This window comes from Orbicella faveolata, unplaced genomic scaffold (assembly GCF_042242905.1).
Source record: "Orbicella faveolata isolate gen_17 unplaced genomic scaffold, um_ofav_v1 contig_13, whole genome shotgun sequence".
In the NCBI taxonomy this organism is placed as follows: domain Eukaryota; kingdom Metazoa; phylum Cnidaria; class Anthozoa; order Scleractinia; family Merulinidae; genus Orbicella; species Orbicella faveolata.
In genome coordinates, this window is record NW_028301540.1 from 6,286,871 (window position 1) to 6,304,761 (window position 17,891).

General features: G+C 39.5%; 1 protein-coding gene across 1 annotated transcript; it reads left to right on the forward strand.

Annotated features, from left to right (window-relative positions):
- The first annotated feature begins 67 nt into the window (after window positions 1-67).
- LOC110060777 (glutamate receptor ionotropic, NMDA 1-like) lies at window positions 68-17,795 on the forward strand. Its single transcript, XM_089284300.1, has 7 exons — window positions 68-303; window positions 7,266-7,880; window positions 11,296-11,885; window positions 13,164-14,142; window positions 14,825-14,994; window positions 15,654-15,854; window positions 16,468-17,795. The coding sequence occupies exons 2-7, from the start codon at window positions 7,461-7,463 to the stop codon at window positions 16,883-16,885; spliced, it is 2,778 nt and encodes a 925-aa protein (XP_089140426.1). The 5' UTR covers window positions 68-303; window positions 7,266-7,460; the 3' UTR covers window positions 16,886-17,795.
- The last annotated feature ends 96 nt before the right edge of the window (window positions 17,796-17,891 follow it).

Below are 17,891 nucleotides of genomic sequence, written 5' to 3' on the forward strand. Positions count from 1 at the left end.
TATTGACATAATGAGATAGTGACATCCGATGCAGATATTAATTCCAATTTTAAGACCTGAGGTTTGGCGAGAGCAATATCGTAGAAAACCACTTTCTCACTCATCGGAAGTTAATTCGAGTTCAATACCGGTTTCCTCTGAGCCTTAGACTCTGGCTCTCACTAAAACTTAATGCATGTGTCCCGGGTGAAAAACGAACACGCGAAATTAAAGTCGTGGTCTGTAATGACTTGAATAATTTTGACTGAGAAGAAGGATAAGGCAGGGAGAACAGTCTAACAAAGAGATAGGATTGGATAAGAGGTAGGTACAGGGCTATCGCCACTCAATGAAGAAAAAAGCTCTGAGAGTAAAGTTAAGAAATGCAGTAGGCTGTTTTTTTTTGTTTTTTTGTTTTTTTGTTTGTTAAATGGGGAGGTTTTACTTAATGCGACGCATCGAAAATTTAACGTTGGGAGTAGTAGGAACTGTTCAAGCATGTAAAAAATTTTGAATTTATGCATTTCAATTTTTTCGAGTTATGAAGATTAAAGACAACGTGAGTGCTGCGCTTATTTTGGTCTATTTGACATGTCCGTGAACTTCGTAAAGCCTGTTAGATTTAAGTTCTCAAAATACTTTTGGAGTTTTAGTGCGAATGCGTGAAAGCCTGTCAAAGCCATGGCCACCCCCGCCGCCATGTGCTTTTTGCTGAATAATTTTTCTCACCTCAGCTGCTGCACACATGAAATCGAATGGAGTCGCCGTGCAGTGTATTCCGACAAAATCTCGATTTTGCATAGATTTCTTATATATTCTGGTTGTAACTGGTAAACTTATAATTAGTAAACTACTTTTTTCATATTTCCTTAAGTTCAATTTAAAGGTAATTTTGTGCATGGCCAAACTTACTCGAAATACCATGACTGCGCTCCTCTAACCTGGTGTCACTTTCACTTCTATGCAAATCAAGCTTGTTTTTATATTCAGCTCTTATTCACCGAGCAGGAGGTCTGTATGGGAAAACCTTGAACGAGGTCGTGAGTACAGTCTAGTCTGTACACACGACCGAGGTCAAGATTCTGCCATACAGACCACCTAAGCTCGGTTAATAAGATGTTTATTATATGGCAAGCAAGAAAAAGTCAATTCTTTTAATGTAGCTGGTTTGTAGTAGCTGACATTTTGCTTACTAACGGCGATGAGCTGAACTTAAACTGCCAAAATTTGCTCGTCTTCTTTAATTTTTCCCAATCAAGCCTTTTGGCACTTCGAAAAATGGAGAAGAAACGAGCAACTGTTTTTGCATTTTAGTTTGCAACTTTTTCACCGCAAAATGTAACCGGTCTAGATGGGAAAATCTACACCACGGTCAAAATCGATTTCAGGCAATCAAATTCGTGAATTCAGTAGTTCGCATTCCTTGTGAGACACAGCTATTTAATAATGTAATGTAATGGCTCTGCACTAACGCTCGTTTTGAAACAGAATAGAAAGGCGTCTGGTAAATCAGTTGCTAAAATTGGCTATTTTCACGTGCCATCGAAAAGTCCATTCCCGATCCATAATCCCTCGTCGCTAGTCCAGGTAATTTCCCGATTGCTTATTGCTTTCCGATTGCTTACCCCCTCCCCTCAAACCCCTCTTAACCCCAAGGAATTTTTTTATGCTTCAAACGAATAGAACCCCGAAATTCCCTGAATTTCTGTTAAGGCTAGACTTACAACATCTGGTAGATTTTTTTTGATCTCATCGCGTGTTTGCTAAATGTGTGATGTTGTAGGGAGATATCAGATATTGGTCAGTAAGAAAGAAAAGAAAACAACCCCCAAAAAATCACCAATAGAAACACTGAAAACTGAGTTAATTTAGATCTCTTGAGCAGGTAATTTCCAGCCTTTCCAGAACAATACCTCTCGAGTGAACAGGCCATGGAAAAAATATTACATTCAGTAACGCGTTGATTGAGAACGAATTCTTTTTCGCGCGTTTTAACCTGCTGTACACATGGGCCTAATACGATAGAAAACGCTCACCATGTTCATAATGGAAAACGCATACATTAGAAAATGCTGCTCAGGGTAGAGAAATTTGTAAACGGAGGCTTATCATGTTAGTGCGGATCCGGAGGCAAAACAAGCGGAGGCTTTCGAAACCTTCGACGTTATGCCAGCATTCCCGAGCATTTTAATTAATGAGGACGTGTAAAACGCTGCGCAAACGGCAGTGTCGAAGCCAATCTTTTGAAAAGTATTTTTTTTCTTTTTTTCTTTTTTTTTTTTTTTGGCACTAAAACAAATCGTAGAGTGTGAAGGGGCCCTTAAAAAGTCGGCAGTTGTACCGGTAATGAAAAGTAACATCCGTACAAAGGATTTAGTACACAATGGAAATCTTTTAACACGTTTGTTTTTTTCATGACTAATTACTCTTCGCATTCAGTATTTGAAAGAAATGCCTCTCGTCAGGCTAGTAAACGTGCTGCTAGCAATTTGAAACTGAGAATTACTAAGACGTCTTATCTCCAAGCTTAAGCAGCGAAGCGGTGTAATGGACTTGCTCGTTTAGAGGCTATTTATATGGTAATCACGAATTCAAAACCCTTTCGAACACATTAATCACAGGGCAATTGAAAAATTCATCTTATGAGACCGCCTCTCCCAAGTTAGAAAACAAAAATTACACGAGAAAATAAACCTGGATTTGCATACTTAAGACACAAATCGACGCAGTACACGGAGCTGTTTGCAGCGTGCTGCTCGACTCGAGGTCAATACAATAGACAGTGAGCTGATAGTTCGGGCGATATGAATCTAACAACAAGAAAGGCAAGCGTTTCCTATTTGTCCAAGTGTTGCCTCGCCACAAACGAAGCTGACCGCTTTTAGTGAAAGGTAGGAACACAGCAAAGGCGTAAAAACTCATGCAAAACTTGTTTCCGACCGCAAAATTTCAACCAAACGTGGTCGCTCAATTGGCTCTTTATGCCTAAGATATCAGTGATTCGAGTACTACATGATAGCGCTGTTGTACAGTACTGTTCTGCAATTCAGAAATTTTTATTTCAGTAACTTAAATGTTCTCTTCCATTTCACACTTGATTTTCCGTCAACTTTGTTCTCCTGTACAAGAAGTGCTTTTAAAATTTGTCGTTCTAGGAAACGTTCGTTTTTAAAGGGAAAAAGTGTGGTCTCTAACAATTCTAATTTAAGCAGTAACAGCATTGACAATGATTTTCCTTGCGTACTCGTTCCCCAATTGAAAACAAAGTCGTTGTTGCTAAAACAGAGCTTATGTTTTTTTCACCTTAGATTCAAATCATGTTATGTAAACCTCATTGTATTTTGAACGGTGTCCGCGTTAACAAAAGCAACTCAATTAGCATTTCGTCCTTTGGGAAAAAGAGTTGAATGATATGTTTCCAAAATGCTTTGCTTTCCTTTTAGTCGCGATTTGCGCTAATTACGCCGCGCGAAATGTCTTCCGCGCACGTGATCAATATAATCTAATGCTCCAGTTGGCAGGGTTGATGAATTGCCACTCAGTTCTACGTAATATTCCAAGTCCCTCAAAGATTGGCTGCCACTTGAACGATCCTTAACCTGAATTATCTCGTCTCGAAATTTATTGGAGACTTCAGAATGTTATACAATTCTCGACTTGCCATAAATCAATTGCAAACTCTTAAAGCTTCTTAAGGCTCGCCCGAAATCAGTGCATGACCAGAGGATCGGAGGGGAGGGGAGGGAAGGGGAGGGGAAATAATTGCGTTTTGATTGGTTTAAACAGAGGGCATCTTTCTTTAAGTTTCGTTCTTTCAATAACCTCACCAGTAGGTCTCAATGCAAAATTGACTCGGGCAATTTCAACGATCTTAAAGGATGGCCCGAATAACATCTCATGCCTTTACTCTATGTTTGCAACATTGCCAGTGTTTTTTTGAGAAGTTGCAAATTGCACTCGTCGCTGCTTTACTCGAGTAATTTCTGCACGTTTCCCAAAATATGCATGATACTTAGTTCTCATGTTTTTTCTTTCTCTACCTACACAAATTTCCGCTCGAAAGTATTGGGGCCGATTTGGACAGTACGGGTTGTCTCGTCTACAACTTGGTGAGGATAAAGGTAGAAAAAGTGTACTTACATACCTAAAAAATTAAAATAAATAAAAAGTTGCGTAAAAGAAATACACCAGTGTGTTCAAGACAAATTTGGAGATCAAATGCTTTATCAAACAGCGTTTGGAGTCCTTTCGCGAAGGTTTCAACTTGAGCGCAGAGTCTAACGAGATTCCAAAGTTTGACAATTCTTCAGAAAAATGTTTTTTTTAAAATTCCAGTTGCGTTTTTGTGAAGACTTAAAAGAGGAATCTGTAATTTGCGAGTTTTTCGTTGTGCGTTTTGAGATGCTAGTTCTATGGGTATTTTATAAATCAGTTTGCTCCTGGGAAAATTCAGTTATGGCATACGTAATACCACTCAGAAATATTTCACAGAAACAGGGCTCCTGACAGAAAGTACTGCGAACTTCGCTGAATCTCAGCGAACTACCACCACCCATAATACCCTTCGGCCTTTTATTGTACGCTTCCGTACGACAAGCGACCGCTGACATTAGCTGTGATAAACAATGTGACAAAACCTGTTCGCACGCAAACGTGAACGCAAACATATCAATTTACAAACATGTTTTTCCTTTCTGTCTGAAGACCTTTATTTTGTTTGGAAATGAACATTAAATTACCCAAATTATACCGCAGTTGTTATGACGAAGAGAAGGAAATAATTTGACCTACCTCACAGAAAAAAGTAGATATGCCGTCGCATTTGTTGTGTTTGGTTGGAATTATAATTTGTTTTGGGTTATTTAATCTCTTGTATTCCGTACAAAGGGCCACCGGCCACTAAAACTTATTCCGGCAAAAGAATATTTCGGGTCACTTAATTTAATTTCTTACCCTGCGAATACAATTGGGTTTTTACCGCGCATCCTCCCGTTGATTCATGGCAACCCGAAAATCCATCAGTCGGGTCGGTTTTTGCGAACGCCTGATATTTTTTTCGACAGGAAATTACAAGCTGAAACAACCGAACCAGTGGCTGCATTCACAGCTGACTAACTGTGTGAATCCGAGAAAATGATTTCTGATACATTTCACCCCGTCGTTACCAGCTTATGATACTTAACAAATTGACACTTAGGTATTACGCCTCCAAATTAATGAATTTTCAATTAGGAATCGTTGGAGACAGATTCAGCCAATTTTTTGTTTAACTTTACTGTTGGGAGCGAATTTGAATTCGCTCTCTGCCTCGGTGGAGAGAGTGCAAACATTTCCTAACTCGACAAAACGAAATGACACCAAAGTAAGGTGAGTTTATTGTCCTTGGCAAAAGTTGAAATGTGATTTGGAGAGCTGAAGCTTTTCGTTTAAATTCTATTTGCGCTTGTACACAGAACTGGCAGGTGATTTAACGAAAGCAAGACGAATTGATCCGGTTAACGATCTCAAGAAACTAAATAAGAATCGGTTTGAAGTACCTCCGGCGAACATTCTAAGCAGGCGTCGTTTGTGTGTATTTAACTTCAGCAGGGTTTAAGATATCTTTTTTTTCTTCAAGCCCATATTATCAGAACACGAATAACTAAACCCGGCCTCCCATGATTAATGAAAGCTCTTCCGATTTCCAACCGAGAATTTGGTTTTTGGCGGCTTAATTCCTCGCGTAAATTCAGCTCCTCCAAGACTCAGCTCACTTTCTGGAACAAGTCAAGATCACCGTAAAGAATACAAAATCAGTTTTTAGGATAAAGGATGACAACAAAAAAAGCGGAAAAATAGAAACGGGTTCTTTGTCAAATCTTGTTTTTAAATTAGCCAGCTGATACCACAAACCGCGGGAAAACCACTCGACGCAGTACTTTCAATTCACGGGAATATTTTAAATTTAATTAATCATTTGTGAATTCATTCGAAACATAAACATGTCCTTCATTTATTCAAACGAAATCGAATTTCCCGTCCAATTGAAACTTTACATCACGTCACATTTAATTTTGATCGCGTAAAATAAAACACTACTCATAGAATTTTTTCGTATTTAAAGTCAACCCGATAGATTTCAAGTATAGGAGCAAAAAAATCGCCAAAAGCAAGGAAACAAACTAAAACCGCGAGCATTAGCTGTTCGTCGAATGCCGGGTAATAATTTTTTTTACGGTTTAAATTTATTGTTTGAGCGCACGTTTGAAGAAGGAAGTTTGATTTATACGTTGTCAGATATGTAGTTTAACAGGCTTTTATGCTTTCAGTGGACGGAACCTATACCAAAAATCTGTCATTTACAGAATCCCAATTAGTGAATTCGTTAAAACTATTGTGTTGATTTTGAAATTGCAGTGCAAGAGGGAATCGACTAGACTTTGGAAATACGTTTCACTGGAACACACTAATCAATAGAAATTTCTCATATCACTCAGTGGGAGAGTTTTGAAAACGTAATGAAGTGCTTTTCACGTTTTGAAATTTTGACAAGAAACCGCTCAAACTATCCTTGAAAATACCACTTTTGAGAGCGTATCGCTTAATTGCAAACGATACAAGACGCGTTACTTTTCGAGCTAAACTGCTTTAATTTTGAACGAAAGGTAATTGATATTGCCCGCTGCGGACGAACAAAACTTAAAGTAAACACTTCTCACCAGAGCTGGTACTTTCGTGAAGATCTCTACAAGGGATAAGCTTTATAAACAAAGTCAGAGATCTTTGGTTACCTTGGTATTCAATATTTGACCGCGGTTCCTGCTAATTTTAAATTAAAGCCAAAATGCTTAGAACGCAGAACAAAGAAAAAAGAACAGCACTTAATCTTTGAGTAATATGCTTTTCTCCACCAAAAAAAGATGCCGAAAGAATATTACTCTAGGTACCGTGTTTAATTTATAAATATTTGCTCTTTTTTTCCATTTTGAAAGGCCCTCCAGTTGACTTGCAGGTCGCGATATGAATTTTTCATTACGTGAGCTCGCCATTTCAACTGTGATGATAACTTTTGTTCAACTTTGATATGGCTTGCGATACGTAAAACATATTCGAGGTGAATAAAAATCATATCTTACTCGCTGTAATCTTTAATTCGTTGAAGTTTTCTCAAAATACACACAATTTTTTTTAATCCTCGATTTATATTCATAGCATCAATTCGATTCTTTCTGCGCTAAAATTAAGAAAATTCTGCATCTGTAATGGTACTAACTCTTCTTCTTGTCACGATTTTCGTTTTTATTCAGGGATCTCCTGCTAAATAAGTTCGCTGCTCTGCACAGCCTGTAGATACGTGGAGCGGCGACACATTAAAGCTACAATGCAGCTCAATTTCAGGGTAAGACGACGATTTTCTGCGAGCATGCGCTGCAGAACTATGAACAATCTAATGTGACATGTTCTAGTCAGTGCAGCCGTTTGTAGCTCAAGATCTAGCCGCGATGAAACTTATCCAGCACAAAGGAACATCCAGTGGGATTCTTCTCCTTTACTACACATTTAGCCTATTTTCGATTATCGAGGGCTCGACGCGTTTTACAAATGTTAAAGTTGGCATTTTCGTGGATCGCTGGAAGCCCAGTGAAACATCACTCGAAAATTACGGACCTAATATCGCGAACTTTCACCGCGCAGCCACTTTGAGTAATATATCGCTGCACATAAAAACAATTCCTCTAAACGGATTGTCATTTGACGAGATTTCGGAAACGCTCTGCTCCGACATCGTGGAAAATAACGTGACAGTGATTGTACTGCAGACGAGGAGGGAACACTTCACGCAGTTTGTGGGAAATTTGGCGTCGTATCTTAAAATACCAGTCATTGAAAGTCTCATGCAGGCACCCCAACTGGGCGACAAGGTAGGGATAATAATTTAAAGTCTGGTATGTGATCCTATTTCCTTTATCCAAGGAATTCTCGCTCTTTTGAGTTCCAAATAGGAACATGACACCGAAACAATCATATATTTTGACGGGTGACTATATAGGAACAAACAGACGATCTCTTTTGGTTTACCGCATTTTAATAAACTCTTTAGACTAAATATCACAAGATTTTTTTAAAAAGATTGTACAGAAAGGTCGCTGTTATTGTTCAACAGGCTAATTCTGGTTACGGTTTTCTGTCTTTGCTGTCGCCGAATTCTAAGGTTGTAAAATTATGTACTTCTGAAACTTCAATGCTAAAGATGGCTAACTGTTTGGTGTGTGTGTGTGTTTTTAATTTTTCTGACGTCGACTGGAGAAAAATTGTACACAGACCAAATTGCGTCTTTCTCTGGACATCAATGATGCAAAAGTAGCATAAAAACTACGAGCGCGTTTTCATCAATTTTACAAAGCAAATTGCCTCCAGCAACTTCTTCGTGACCATAGAAACTCGTGTGAACTGCAATTTACGCTAATTATTAGTTCTAACATTACATTAAGTTTTTTATGGGTAGGTTTTCTCAAACATTCGTTAATACACGCTTTTGGCCACATCAAGCATTTCAGTTTAATTCCATATCGATAAGGAGCTTACAGAAAGAGGATATAGTTATGGAAAATTTACCTAAAGCAATTATGTTCGCATTAATATGTACTCTTCGAAATTGGCGTGAGTGGAATTTGCTCCAAGCTAAGTCTTTTGTGTTGATAAAAATTCTTGGCATTAACTATTATCACATAGCAGTTACAGGTACATTTCTTTGAAAACGTTTTGTGTCAATGCAACTGATTTCTTGCTTTCTTTTACTTTCCCGCCGCGCAAGTATCGGAAATAATTTATGGCCATTTTTAGAACGTATTCTTGGCCGTCAAAAATAAAATAGATTATGGTTTTTTTTTAAACTGAAGAGATTAATTACGCCAGTGTAAATTGTAGAATTTGAAATAGTTTACGTTGTTTTGCAGAGAAAAAGAACTTTATAAAGTTGTCCTGATTTCAATTATCTTTGTTGTTTTTTTTTGTGTACTTTGCAAAATGCTTTCCCGCATTTTGCAAGATGTCAGTCTTAAATTAATCCTCTTTAAAGTTCCCAAGTGTAAACTGCCCAACGGCAATTTCTAAAGGTTGGTTTCCAAGTGATCGCTACGAACGCCATAAAAAAAATTCTGTGACTGTCGCCGTCATATGAAAACCACTCGCCAGCTATCTCACCGATCGTTGCCAAAACGACCGCTAAGATAGAATTACGTTTTAAGTCCACGATAGCAGCGACCGTAGCCATCGTATAAAAACCGATAGTCGTAAGGATCGCTCAACGCTTTCTGTCACGATCGTAACGATCGGTAGCCGGACTACACCGACCTTAAAGGAGCTCAATCACAGTGCTTTGAGTTATGTTGGCCAAGTGCAAAATTACCGTGAAAAATAACAGTTTACTAAGAGAGAATAATACCAGAGAGACAACAAATAAACCATACTGGAACAAGGATGGTAAAGGACGGAGAAGTTTAGAACGGATTACAAACGACGAATTTGAATACATTCGGCTAAATGTTTTATGATGCGCAAACCGTGACGTACTGTGGTACTTTAAGTCTTTTAAGGTTTTTGTAGGCGACGAAGTGAAATTCATTGCGTGCGTTAGAGGGGGGCAGGGGGTGGATCAATGCTGGTCTTTATTAACATATTTCAAATTGACACATGGAAGAGAAACTGAATGCGAATGAGAAATTAATTATTCGGTAGCGGAAATTAAAGCACATCGCGCAAGAAACTGCTATTCTTTCAGTTAATGAGAACAGGAACACACAGAACTGATCAAAACAGAAACTACTGAGTTAGATTGCGCAACATGTGGGGACTTCAAAAATTCCTCCAAGAACGAAAAGAAAAAAACATGAAGATTTTTAAAATTATGTCAAACACAGAAAACAAACATGTAAAAAAAACGTGCCTCCTTTTTTTTTTTGTTATTTTGCCAAAAATTAGTGTATAGGAAATTCAAATCGCAATTTGAAATTAACGCGAGGCTAAAACACAACTGTTTGAATTTCAAGTTACTTCAGTTAATGGTGGAATTCCAAAATACGGTGCTTTCAAAACCAGAGCCTCGTTATAAATTAAAATTATGTAGCTGTACTTTTGGTTGAAACTGAGGACATACATCTTTTAAAACCAGGGAGACTCCATTATTTTTAAAACGCATTTGATTATGTTAATTATGGCATTTGCATTTCTAGATGAAAACTGGACATGAAAACCATTCATTTTACTGGCATTTTACTTACAAAGTGTTCAATGACCCTTTTTACCTTGAATACTGGATTGCATACTCTTTCCGTCAGAGGAAATGAATTTGACAGAAAGTGCGTTTTCAATAACTCTTCATAGACAAAACACCGTTGATGTTCAACTGAATTTTAATTACAGGGTTATTAGCACAACTCCTTTCATATTTAAATGTAAGGATTAGCACTTACCGCGCAAAGTGACTGATTTTGAAAAATGATTGATTTCCCACAGAGGAAATTGCTGTAATGATTAAAGTCTGTGCAGTTGAAAATATTTCTGCTAGAGATAATTTTTTCTCTGAATTTTCTTTGTTTAGAATTTCCTTTGACGAGATTTTGTGTGACATTTATGATAAAACAGCAAGAGCTCTCAATTTAAAAGTTAAAAAGAACTTAATATGTAGAGAGCGTTTTTACTCACGTGGCCAGCAGCGATGCAAATTGATTGAAACACAAAAAAGTGTTTACACAAGAGAAAAGAGGTCAATCCCCACAGAATTTGTTTCTGACTCCAATATGACCGGCGTTTCATTGTCTTGGGACACCAATATGGCTACGTCATGTTAACCCAATCTATATATATTGAAAATACATTAACCGTCAGCAACATCAGTTAATGTAAAATGTTGTTGTTTTTTGAAAATTTGCTGAGAGGCACATTTATTCCGAAATGAAAGGCATTTATTTCATCTAAAGGACTACCATAAACGTCTGTTAATACACCCCCCCTTCTTTGATAATAAATTTTCCCAACAATAAGCCCAACCAAAAAGCCTTTTTTGCTGGGAGAGGGGAAAACCCTGTGATGGCCCTCCGATGGACAAGCATTCTATCCAGGGGGAGTGGAAATACTACCATGCCAGTTGCTTCATATTGAGAAAAATGCGATAAATTCCCGTTGTATGGACTACTTGGGCCAATGTAGACTAAACCTTTGCTGTCAGTCCTAACAATGTTTGAGTAGCGCGTCAATTTTCTGAATTACATTGTTGGCTCTCCTCAATACCAAGATATTTCCTAAAGAAATCTAACATTGAGTTTATTGATATTTCAGGAACATTTCAGCACGTTTGTTCGTAACGAACCCTCCGACACTCTGCAGTTCACTGTGTTCCTAGAAGTCCTCAGATATGTTGGGAAAAGGCGAGCTTTTGTCATAGTTAGCGACGACACTTCGTATGGACTGGTCATGAAATATTACAACGACTGTGACTTTGCCTCTGTAACTATTATTAACCTTGGGTCGCCTGATACTGAACAAAGAGATATCATCCAGGAGTTACTAAGAATCAAATCCAGCACAGCGCACGCTGTTTATCTTCACTGTAACTCCAAGCTTGCGCACTTTATTCTATGGATTGCAAAGGATTTTCGTCTCATCAACGAAAATATGTTATGGATTCTCTCCGAGAAATCACTTCATGACATACCAAATCTTTACACTCTTCCAAGTTTTATTTACGCTATTCGAACACAGAGGTCTGCCAGCGAAGAGGAGTTTGATAGAAGGCACTTGACGAACAGCTTGTCAATAATACTGAAAACGTTTGGATCAATGAACGAAGGAGAAGTGAGACAGTATCTACGACAACCTTCAGACTGTTATAGTACCTCAGCATGGAATAAAGGGCAGGAGCTTCACAAGTAAGAATTAATATAATTAGTTTTTAAAGAATACGAAATATTTAAGATAATTTCCAGTCCACATTGCGCACTCTCGAGAGTTTGTTTACGTTTTTTGTTTTGTATCATGTGAGACATCACAAAATGTAACATTTGGCAACTAATTGCGTGAGGTAACTTCAAAGTTTCATGTCAAGCGCCATTATGGATGCTAAGCTTTGTGCTTCGCTTTTTCTTATATCACTCGATGAAACAACTTCGCAGCTGTAAAAATCAGTGAAGCTGTTGGAAAAAAGAATTTAAATTGGCCTCAAAGATAAGGTATATGGTTCGTAACGAATAACATCGATTCGCATTTCATCGAGTCTGCGTGAGACACATAGACATCAGGGCCGGGTTGTTCGAAAGTCGGTTAACCGAAAGATTAATTTTTCTTGTAAAAAGTGTTTTTTACTGCTCACGTTTTGTGTAGTTTGGGCTTAGTCAAGTTCAAAACTGAAGGACAAACATTATAAATAGAAAACCTCACCGAAAAGTTACAAAACTGAAATCAAAATTCTTGTTAATCCTGGGTTAGCTTAATCGAGCTTTGAACAACCGGGTCCAGGGTGCTGAGACCGCGAAGCACGGACTGAAAATCATCTTTAAATCAATATTGTAAATTTGAGCAAGTCGTACCGTTGTACGCTGAGATCCGAGATCTGCAAAATTCCTCGGATAGCTGAGGAAACGCCGAAAATTTAAGTGATAACTGAGATTAAAGCATTCCATCCAGACTCTGTACTGTGATCAGAAAGGTTTTCCAATCCTAGTGGTCAATGAAACAGTCAAAGGAAATCTCAAAGCAACATACTCATAACTAGTGACACGCGAGGCAACCTTTACGGAGCTGGTGGTACGCGCGATAAAACTTGGTAGCCTGTGGTTAACACTTGAAAAATGACGTAGTCCATATTACGTGTCACGCAGGGCTCATTTTTGACCTGATTAGCAGCATGACAGCAGAGCCTCAACCCCCTTCCCTCCTTATACACCTGGGTACAGAGAAGCCCTGTGAGAGTATATTGTCTTGCCCAAGAACACGAGGAAATGACCCTGTCCAGAGCTTGAACCTCCCGATCCGGATTTCGGAGCCACCACGATCCCCACACATAATGTATTGTATCGCAGCGTGTAACATTAGTGTTTTACTTTTTCTGGCGTATGGCTAGCTCTGTGGAATATCTAGTTAAACTGCTCTGCATCTTCTAAACTTAAGGTTGTGTAATTTAATTATGTTATCCTGTTATCGACTTTCAGGTTACTCGAGGCAAACGCTAGATCACGTGATTCGGAGAACACTGAACGCAACAACATCGCACGACTTTCTTACGAAGTTCTTTATCTACAAACACCTCACGACCAAGATAAGGGCTGGGTTCAGATAGGACAATGGACGAACAAAGGACTAACATTACAAACAGGAGATCTGTCTCGTGCAAACGATAAAAGCAGAGGGGAGATACCTGTTTTAAGAGCGGCGGTCGTGGAGTACCCTCCGTTAACTATGAAAGCAGACTTTGACGCCACCGAGGGATGCTATCAAGGTTTAGAATGCGTGAAATACATCGGGGATTCGCAGAATTTTACAAGACATTGCTGCTATGGGCTGGCCATAGACGTGCTGCGGTATGTCAAGACAGAACTTCAATTTGAACCTCTGGTTTACTTCGTTCGCGACGGCAACTACGGTGCTAAAAACTCCACGGCGGGCACATGGAACGGGGTCGTGCGGGACATACAGGAAGGAAAAGCGGACATCGCCATCGATTTGATGACGAACGAGGCGCGTTCGCAAGTGATTGATTTCTCTCTGCGCTGGACGTACGCTGGCCTAGCCTTGCTCGTGCTCGTGGGCGAGCAGAAAGTAGAGGAACTTGACTTTTCATTTTTCCGACCATTCACCCTTTATCTATGGATGGGCATGATCGGAGTAGTGAATTTTTATCTAGGGCTCTTATGGTACACGGACCGTATGAGTCCTTATGGCCATCATAAGTCTTTCCGTGCTAGAAACCACAAAGGCTTTGATCTGAGTGAGAGTATGTGGTACTGCTGGGGAGTTTGTTTTGATAATCAATTCGTGGACTCGCGACCTCGTAGTTTGAGCGCGCGTGCCATGGCTGTGTTCTTGGCGATATTTGCACTGATGTGCGTTACATCATACACGGCTAACCTGACAGCACATCTGCTCTCTGACGACACAAAACCTGAGGTTACTGGTATCAAGGATCCTAAGGTGATCACCTCTCCCTTAATTTTTAAGAAATATGTTTCTACATAAACCTTTATACCTTAATTAGACTTCCTTAATTTGCGTATCCCCCTACATTTACATTCTTAGGGCTCGTCACGCGTTCTTCCCCAACGTGGGTAAGGGAAGATTGCGTGACTGTCAAAGAGAGCGCCTGCGTAAGAGATTTGAGGCGTTGTAGCAATCTCGTCCCCAGAACCTGCGAGTCACTAGTCAGCAGTTACCAAATGCTCAACTTACTGGACAAAGTCAAAAATCAGGAATCAGAAACTCCTGGTTCCGGTTTTATTGCGCACATGCATTTAAAAAGTCAATAATGGTTTCTGAATATGCGTAGAGAGGGTAACCGCTGTGGCTAATGCTGGCTCGATTCTTGGTGCTAACCAAAACGATAGCGGCCTTTGAGAACGACGTTGCCGTTACAGTAGTTTTTGGTTGCTCTAGCACTTGTCAAAACAATGGCGCCTGGTGTTTCATCATGACCAATCAGAATAGCGTAGACGAACGAGGAAAATTCGAAACTTACTGGCTAACATGTACACGTCTTTTTCCTTCTCAGCGACTCGCTGAGAAGAAGGAAATGTAATAGAAGTTAGAAATTAACGACAGTCAGTGTATCTGGTGACGCTCTCATAATGAATTGCTGTAATTTTCTTTTCTCTCCCAGATCACAGCTCCTGATTCCGTTATAACATACGGGGTGGTAAAGTCTAGCTATGTGGATTCGTACTTTGAACTCAACGAAGATCCAGTCATGCAGTCTATGTTTCGACGCATGCGTGATAAGAAACACTTGGTAGATAACTTTACCGATGGCGTGGAACGAGTTAGGAACAGGTTTGACCTGTTTCTCAATTTCAGTCTCATTTATTCAAAGGTGTCCTTTTAAGAAAATTTAGCGCTTTTCCCAGTTAGCAAAAATCAAGAAAATTTGATGTCGCTGAAGCTTTAGAGCAGCTGAAAAATCTACGAGAAGATCTATTCCTACCACCATGCAGTTTCTGCAAAACGGCCACCTTACTCAGGGACAGATCGAGGAATGTTCCGTTGCTGAGAGGTGGCCGTTATGGGGGAGTAGGAGTGTAAAATACACCTGTATTTTTTCGGGGTTGCAACATTTTTGTCTTTAAAAAGATGCTTATTGTAACAGAATCAAAATATATTGATGAAACAGAAACCGACGAGAAACAGATGCTAACGACACGCGGTATGGATAAAGTTTCGTCACCTTTTACGATAGAAATGGAGTTTTGTTCACCACGTTCGTCGGTCGTTGATTAACTAGCTGTTGTCGAGAGGCTATTTTGGCAGTTGTGACGTGCCTTAGTAGCCGTTGTAGAGAGGTTAAATTAAGAGTAAATGTATGGACGGTCCTTCGGGACAAAATAAAGTGGCCGTTGCAGAGTTAGTGGAGGTTTGGCTGTATAACTATGTAAAAGGGTTTTACTTTTCCCTGTAAATGTTTATTGGGTTCGCTTTTTCATTTTTACCTGTAGGCAGCTGGATATTTTCATCAGTGAAGTGTTGTCAATAGATTACGAAGTTGCCAAACAGAAGTCAGCATCGTATCCGAGATTACAGGTGGTCGGAGCGACTACGCCTTTTGCAGAGAGTGGATACTCCTACGCTTTTAAGAAAAATTCACCCTGGAAACCGAAATTCGACCTGGTCATCAACAGAATGAAGGCTGAGAATAAGTGAGTAGGTCCGCAAAGCGTCCATACGCGCTTCCTGACGCCAGATTTGTTTGAGTGCCGCGGCGCAACATTTTGAAAATAATGTCAAGCCACTAGCGCGCAGTTTTTTTAAAAGAAACTTCAAAGCAATAGCCATTGCATCAAAAAGAAGCCCTTTTTGTTACAGACGAATGAAGATGGAAGTTCTATAGTGGTAGCGGCTTATTTGGTAGAGGCGTTACCTCCCATATGAAAATAATAGGCCAGCTTAATGGCGCTGCTTCGACGACTGTAGCGCGCAAATACAGCCCGCCACTTCTTACAGCAGCTATAATTATTTTTAGAGTCCTTTGGTCAAGAGCGCCAAGCAGTTTGAAAGAGGGTCAACATGGTGTCAACAGCGACGTTTGTTTAATCCAAATTTGAAGTAATTTGCACAAAATTATAATTCTGAAATACCCAAGATTGTAGACCAAGGATATCGATGAAAGAGTTTACTCTTAACTTTTAGAGATATGGTTGAGCTCACATGACAAACGTGTCTATCATGTCTTGGCCAACATCTGCCTTTTAGCTGAGTCTGTGTCTGTTTAAGTAGAAGCAAACTTATATTAAATTTTGTTTTTATTTACAGACCAAGTGAGCTGTACAAGAAGTGGGTCTCTTCCGGCGAAGACATGAGTGAGGAGCATCACCAAAGACTCGCAGTTTACTCGTTAAGTGGCGTGTTTTTTCTAGGCGCTTCTCTGGCGCTGGTCGCCATATTGTTTCTCTCCCTGGAGAATAAACTCTTCGCTGCAGGCTTCATATACAGCGACATGAAGGGTAACAATTTTCCTGAGAAAGGAAAGCGGAAGTACTCGGCTGCAGTCAAACGGAAGCTACTGGATCTAACAACCAACAAGGAAGAGGCAGAGTTCCCGGACATAGCGGACTACCTTCACAATAGGAGGAGAAGTACTTTAATGTTAAAGACGTTGTATAATCCTAAATCCGTGAAAAGGAAATACGAAGAGGCAGGTGAAAATGGTACTGCTTCTAGCTCTGTATGATAAAGAAATGCGAGTTTTGTAGCTCGATCAGTAGGGATATATCACGATTGTAAGTCAATTTTCTGCATAGGAAACTGTAAGCTTCTACAGCATGGCTACGTTAGGTAGGAAAATACCAACAGAGAAATACATTAGTTACTCAAAACGAAGCACGGATGTTCAACACCAGAAAAGGAAAAAACGAATTAGAAACAAAACCTACCTTCGGGGACGAGGGGGCCGAGAAACGTACTCTACAAAGTTTTATACAGGAAGGCTCTGCCCCAAGGTCCAACCCCTTACCCTTTTGTATACCATTTTGACAGAAAAGGCACCCCTTTCTTTTACCTTCAATTGAAAAAAGGTACTCCTTTCTCATGATTTCACAACGGACCCGTATTATTGAATAAATCGCCAAAAAGGGAAATCATCTTGTCATTTAAATGTAGTGCTTAATAAATTTAATGATACAGCCATAAGTTGCGTCTGTTCGAGATATATTAATGAAAGGCTCTTTTGAACAACAAAATGACAGATTTCCCTAACCTTTCACAGACCTCAACTTATAAAATGCCTACCTTTTATACACCTGAAGCCTAAAAAAGGTACCTCGGGCGGAGCCGCCTTCCCGTATAGTCCATTATAGGGAGCACCCCCTCCCCCGGCTTGTCTTTTTTCAGTTCTATTGGAACAAAGATGCCATCTGTGTAAGTTACCAAACTAACGTATTATAGTAAGCTGAGCTGGTTTAAAGTTTGAACATGTTGCAAAATGCTGAATCGGGATTTATCATAGTATAAAGACGCATTTGACTAAATTTATCCTGTTACTGGGATCAGTAACTCAACTCTTCTGAATATGTATTGCTAAAATAGAAATATATTTCGAACTTTTTGCTTTAGTAAAATAAATTTCTCTATATCAAACCTTTGATGTGTGTCCAGGCAATTCATAGCTTCCCTTGTTCACAATAGCGGTTGACACGTGACTCAATCTGATCCCAACGGGCGGGTTGTTTAAAAGCCAT

Bases quoted from the DNA above. Each gene is read 5' to 3' on its own strand.
- LOC110060777 (XM_089284300.1), top strand. From the start codon at position 7,461: ATGAAACTTATCCAGCACAAAGGAACATCCAGTGGGATTCTTCTCCTT. The intron at 14,995-15,653 runs GTTTGACCTGTT...TTTTACCTGTAG, and splicing joins GTGGAACGAGTTAGGAACAG to GCAGCTGGATATTTTCATCA. The intron at 15,855-16,467 runs GTGAGTAGGTCC...TTTTATTTACAG, and splicing joins AGAATGAAGGCTGAGAATAA to ACCAAGTGAGCTGTACAAGA.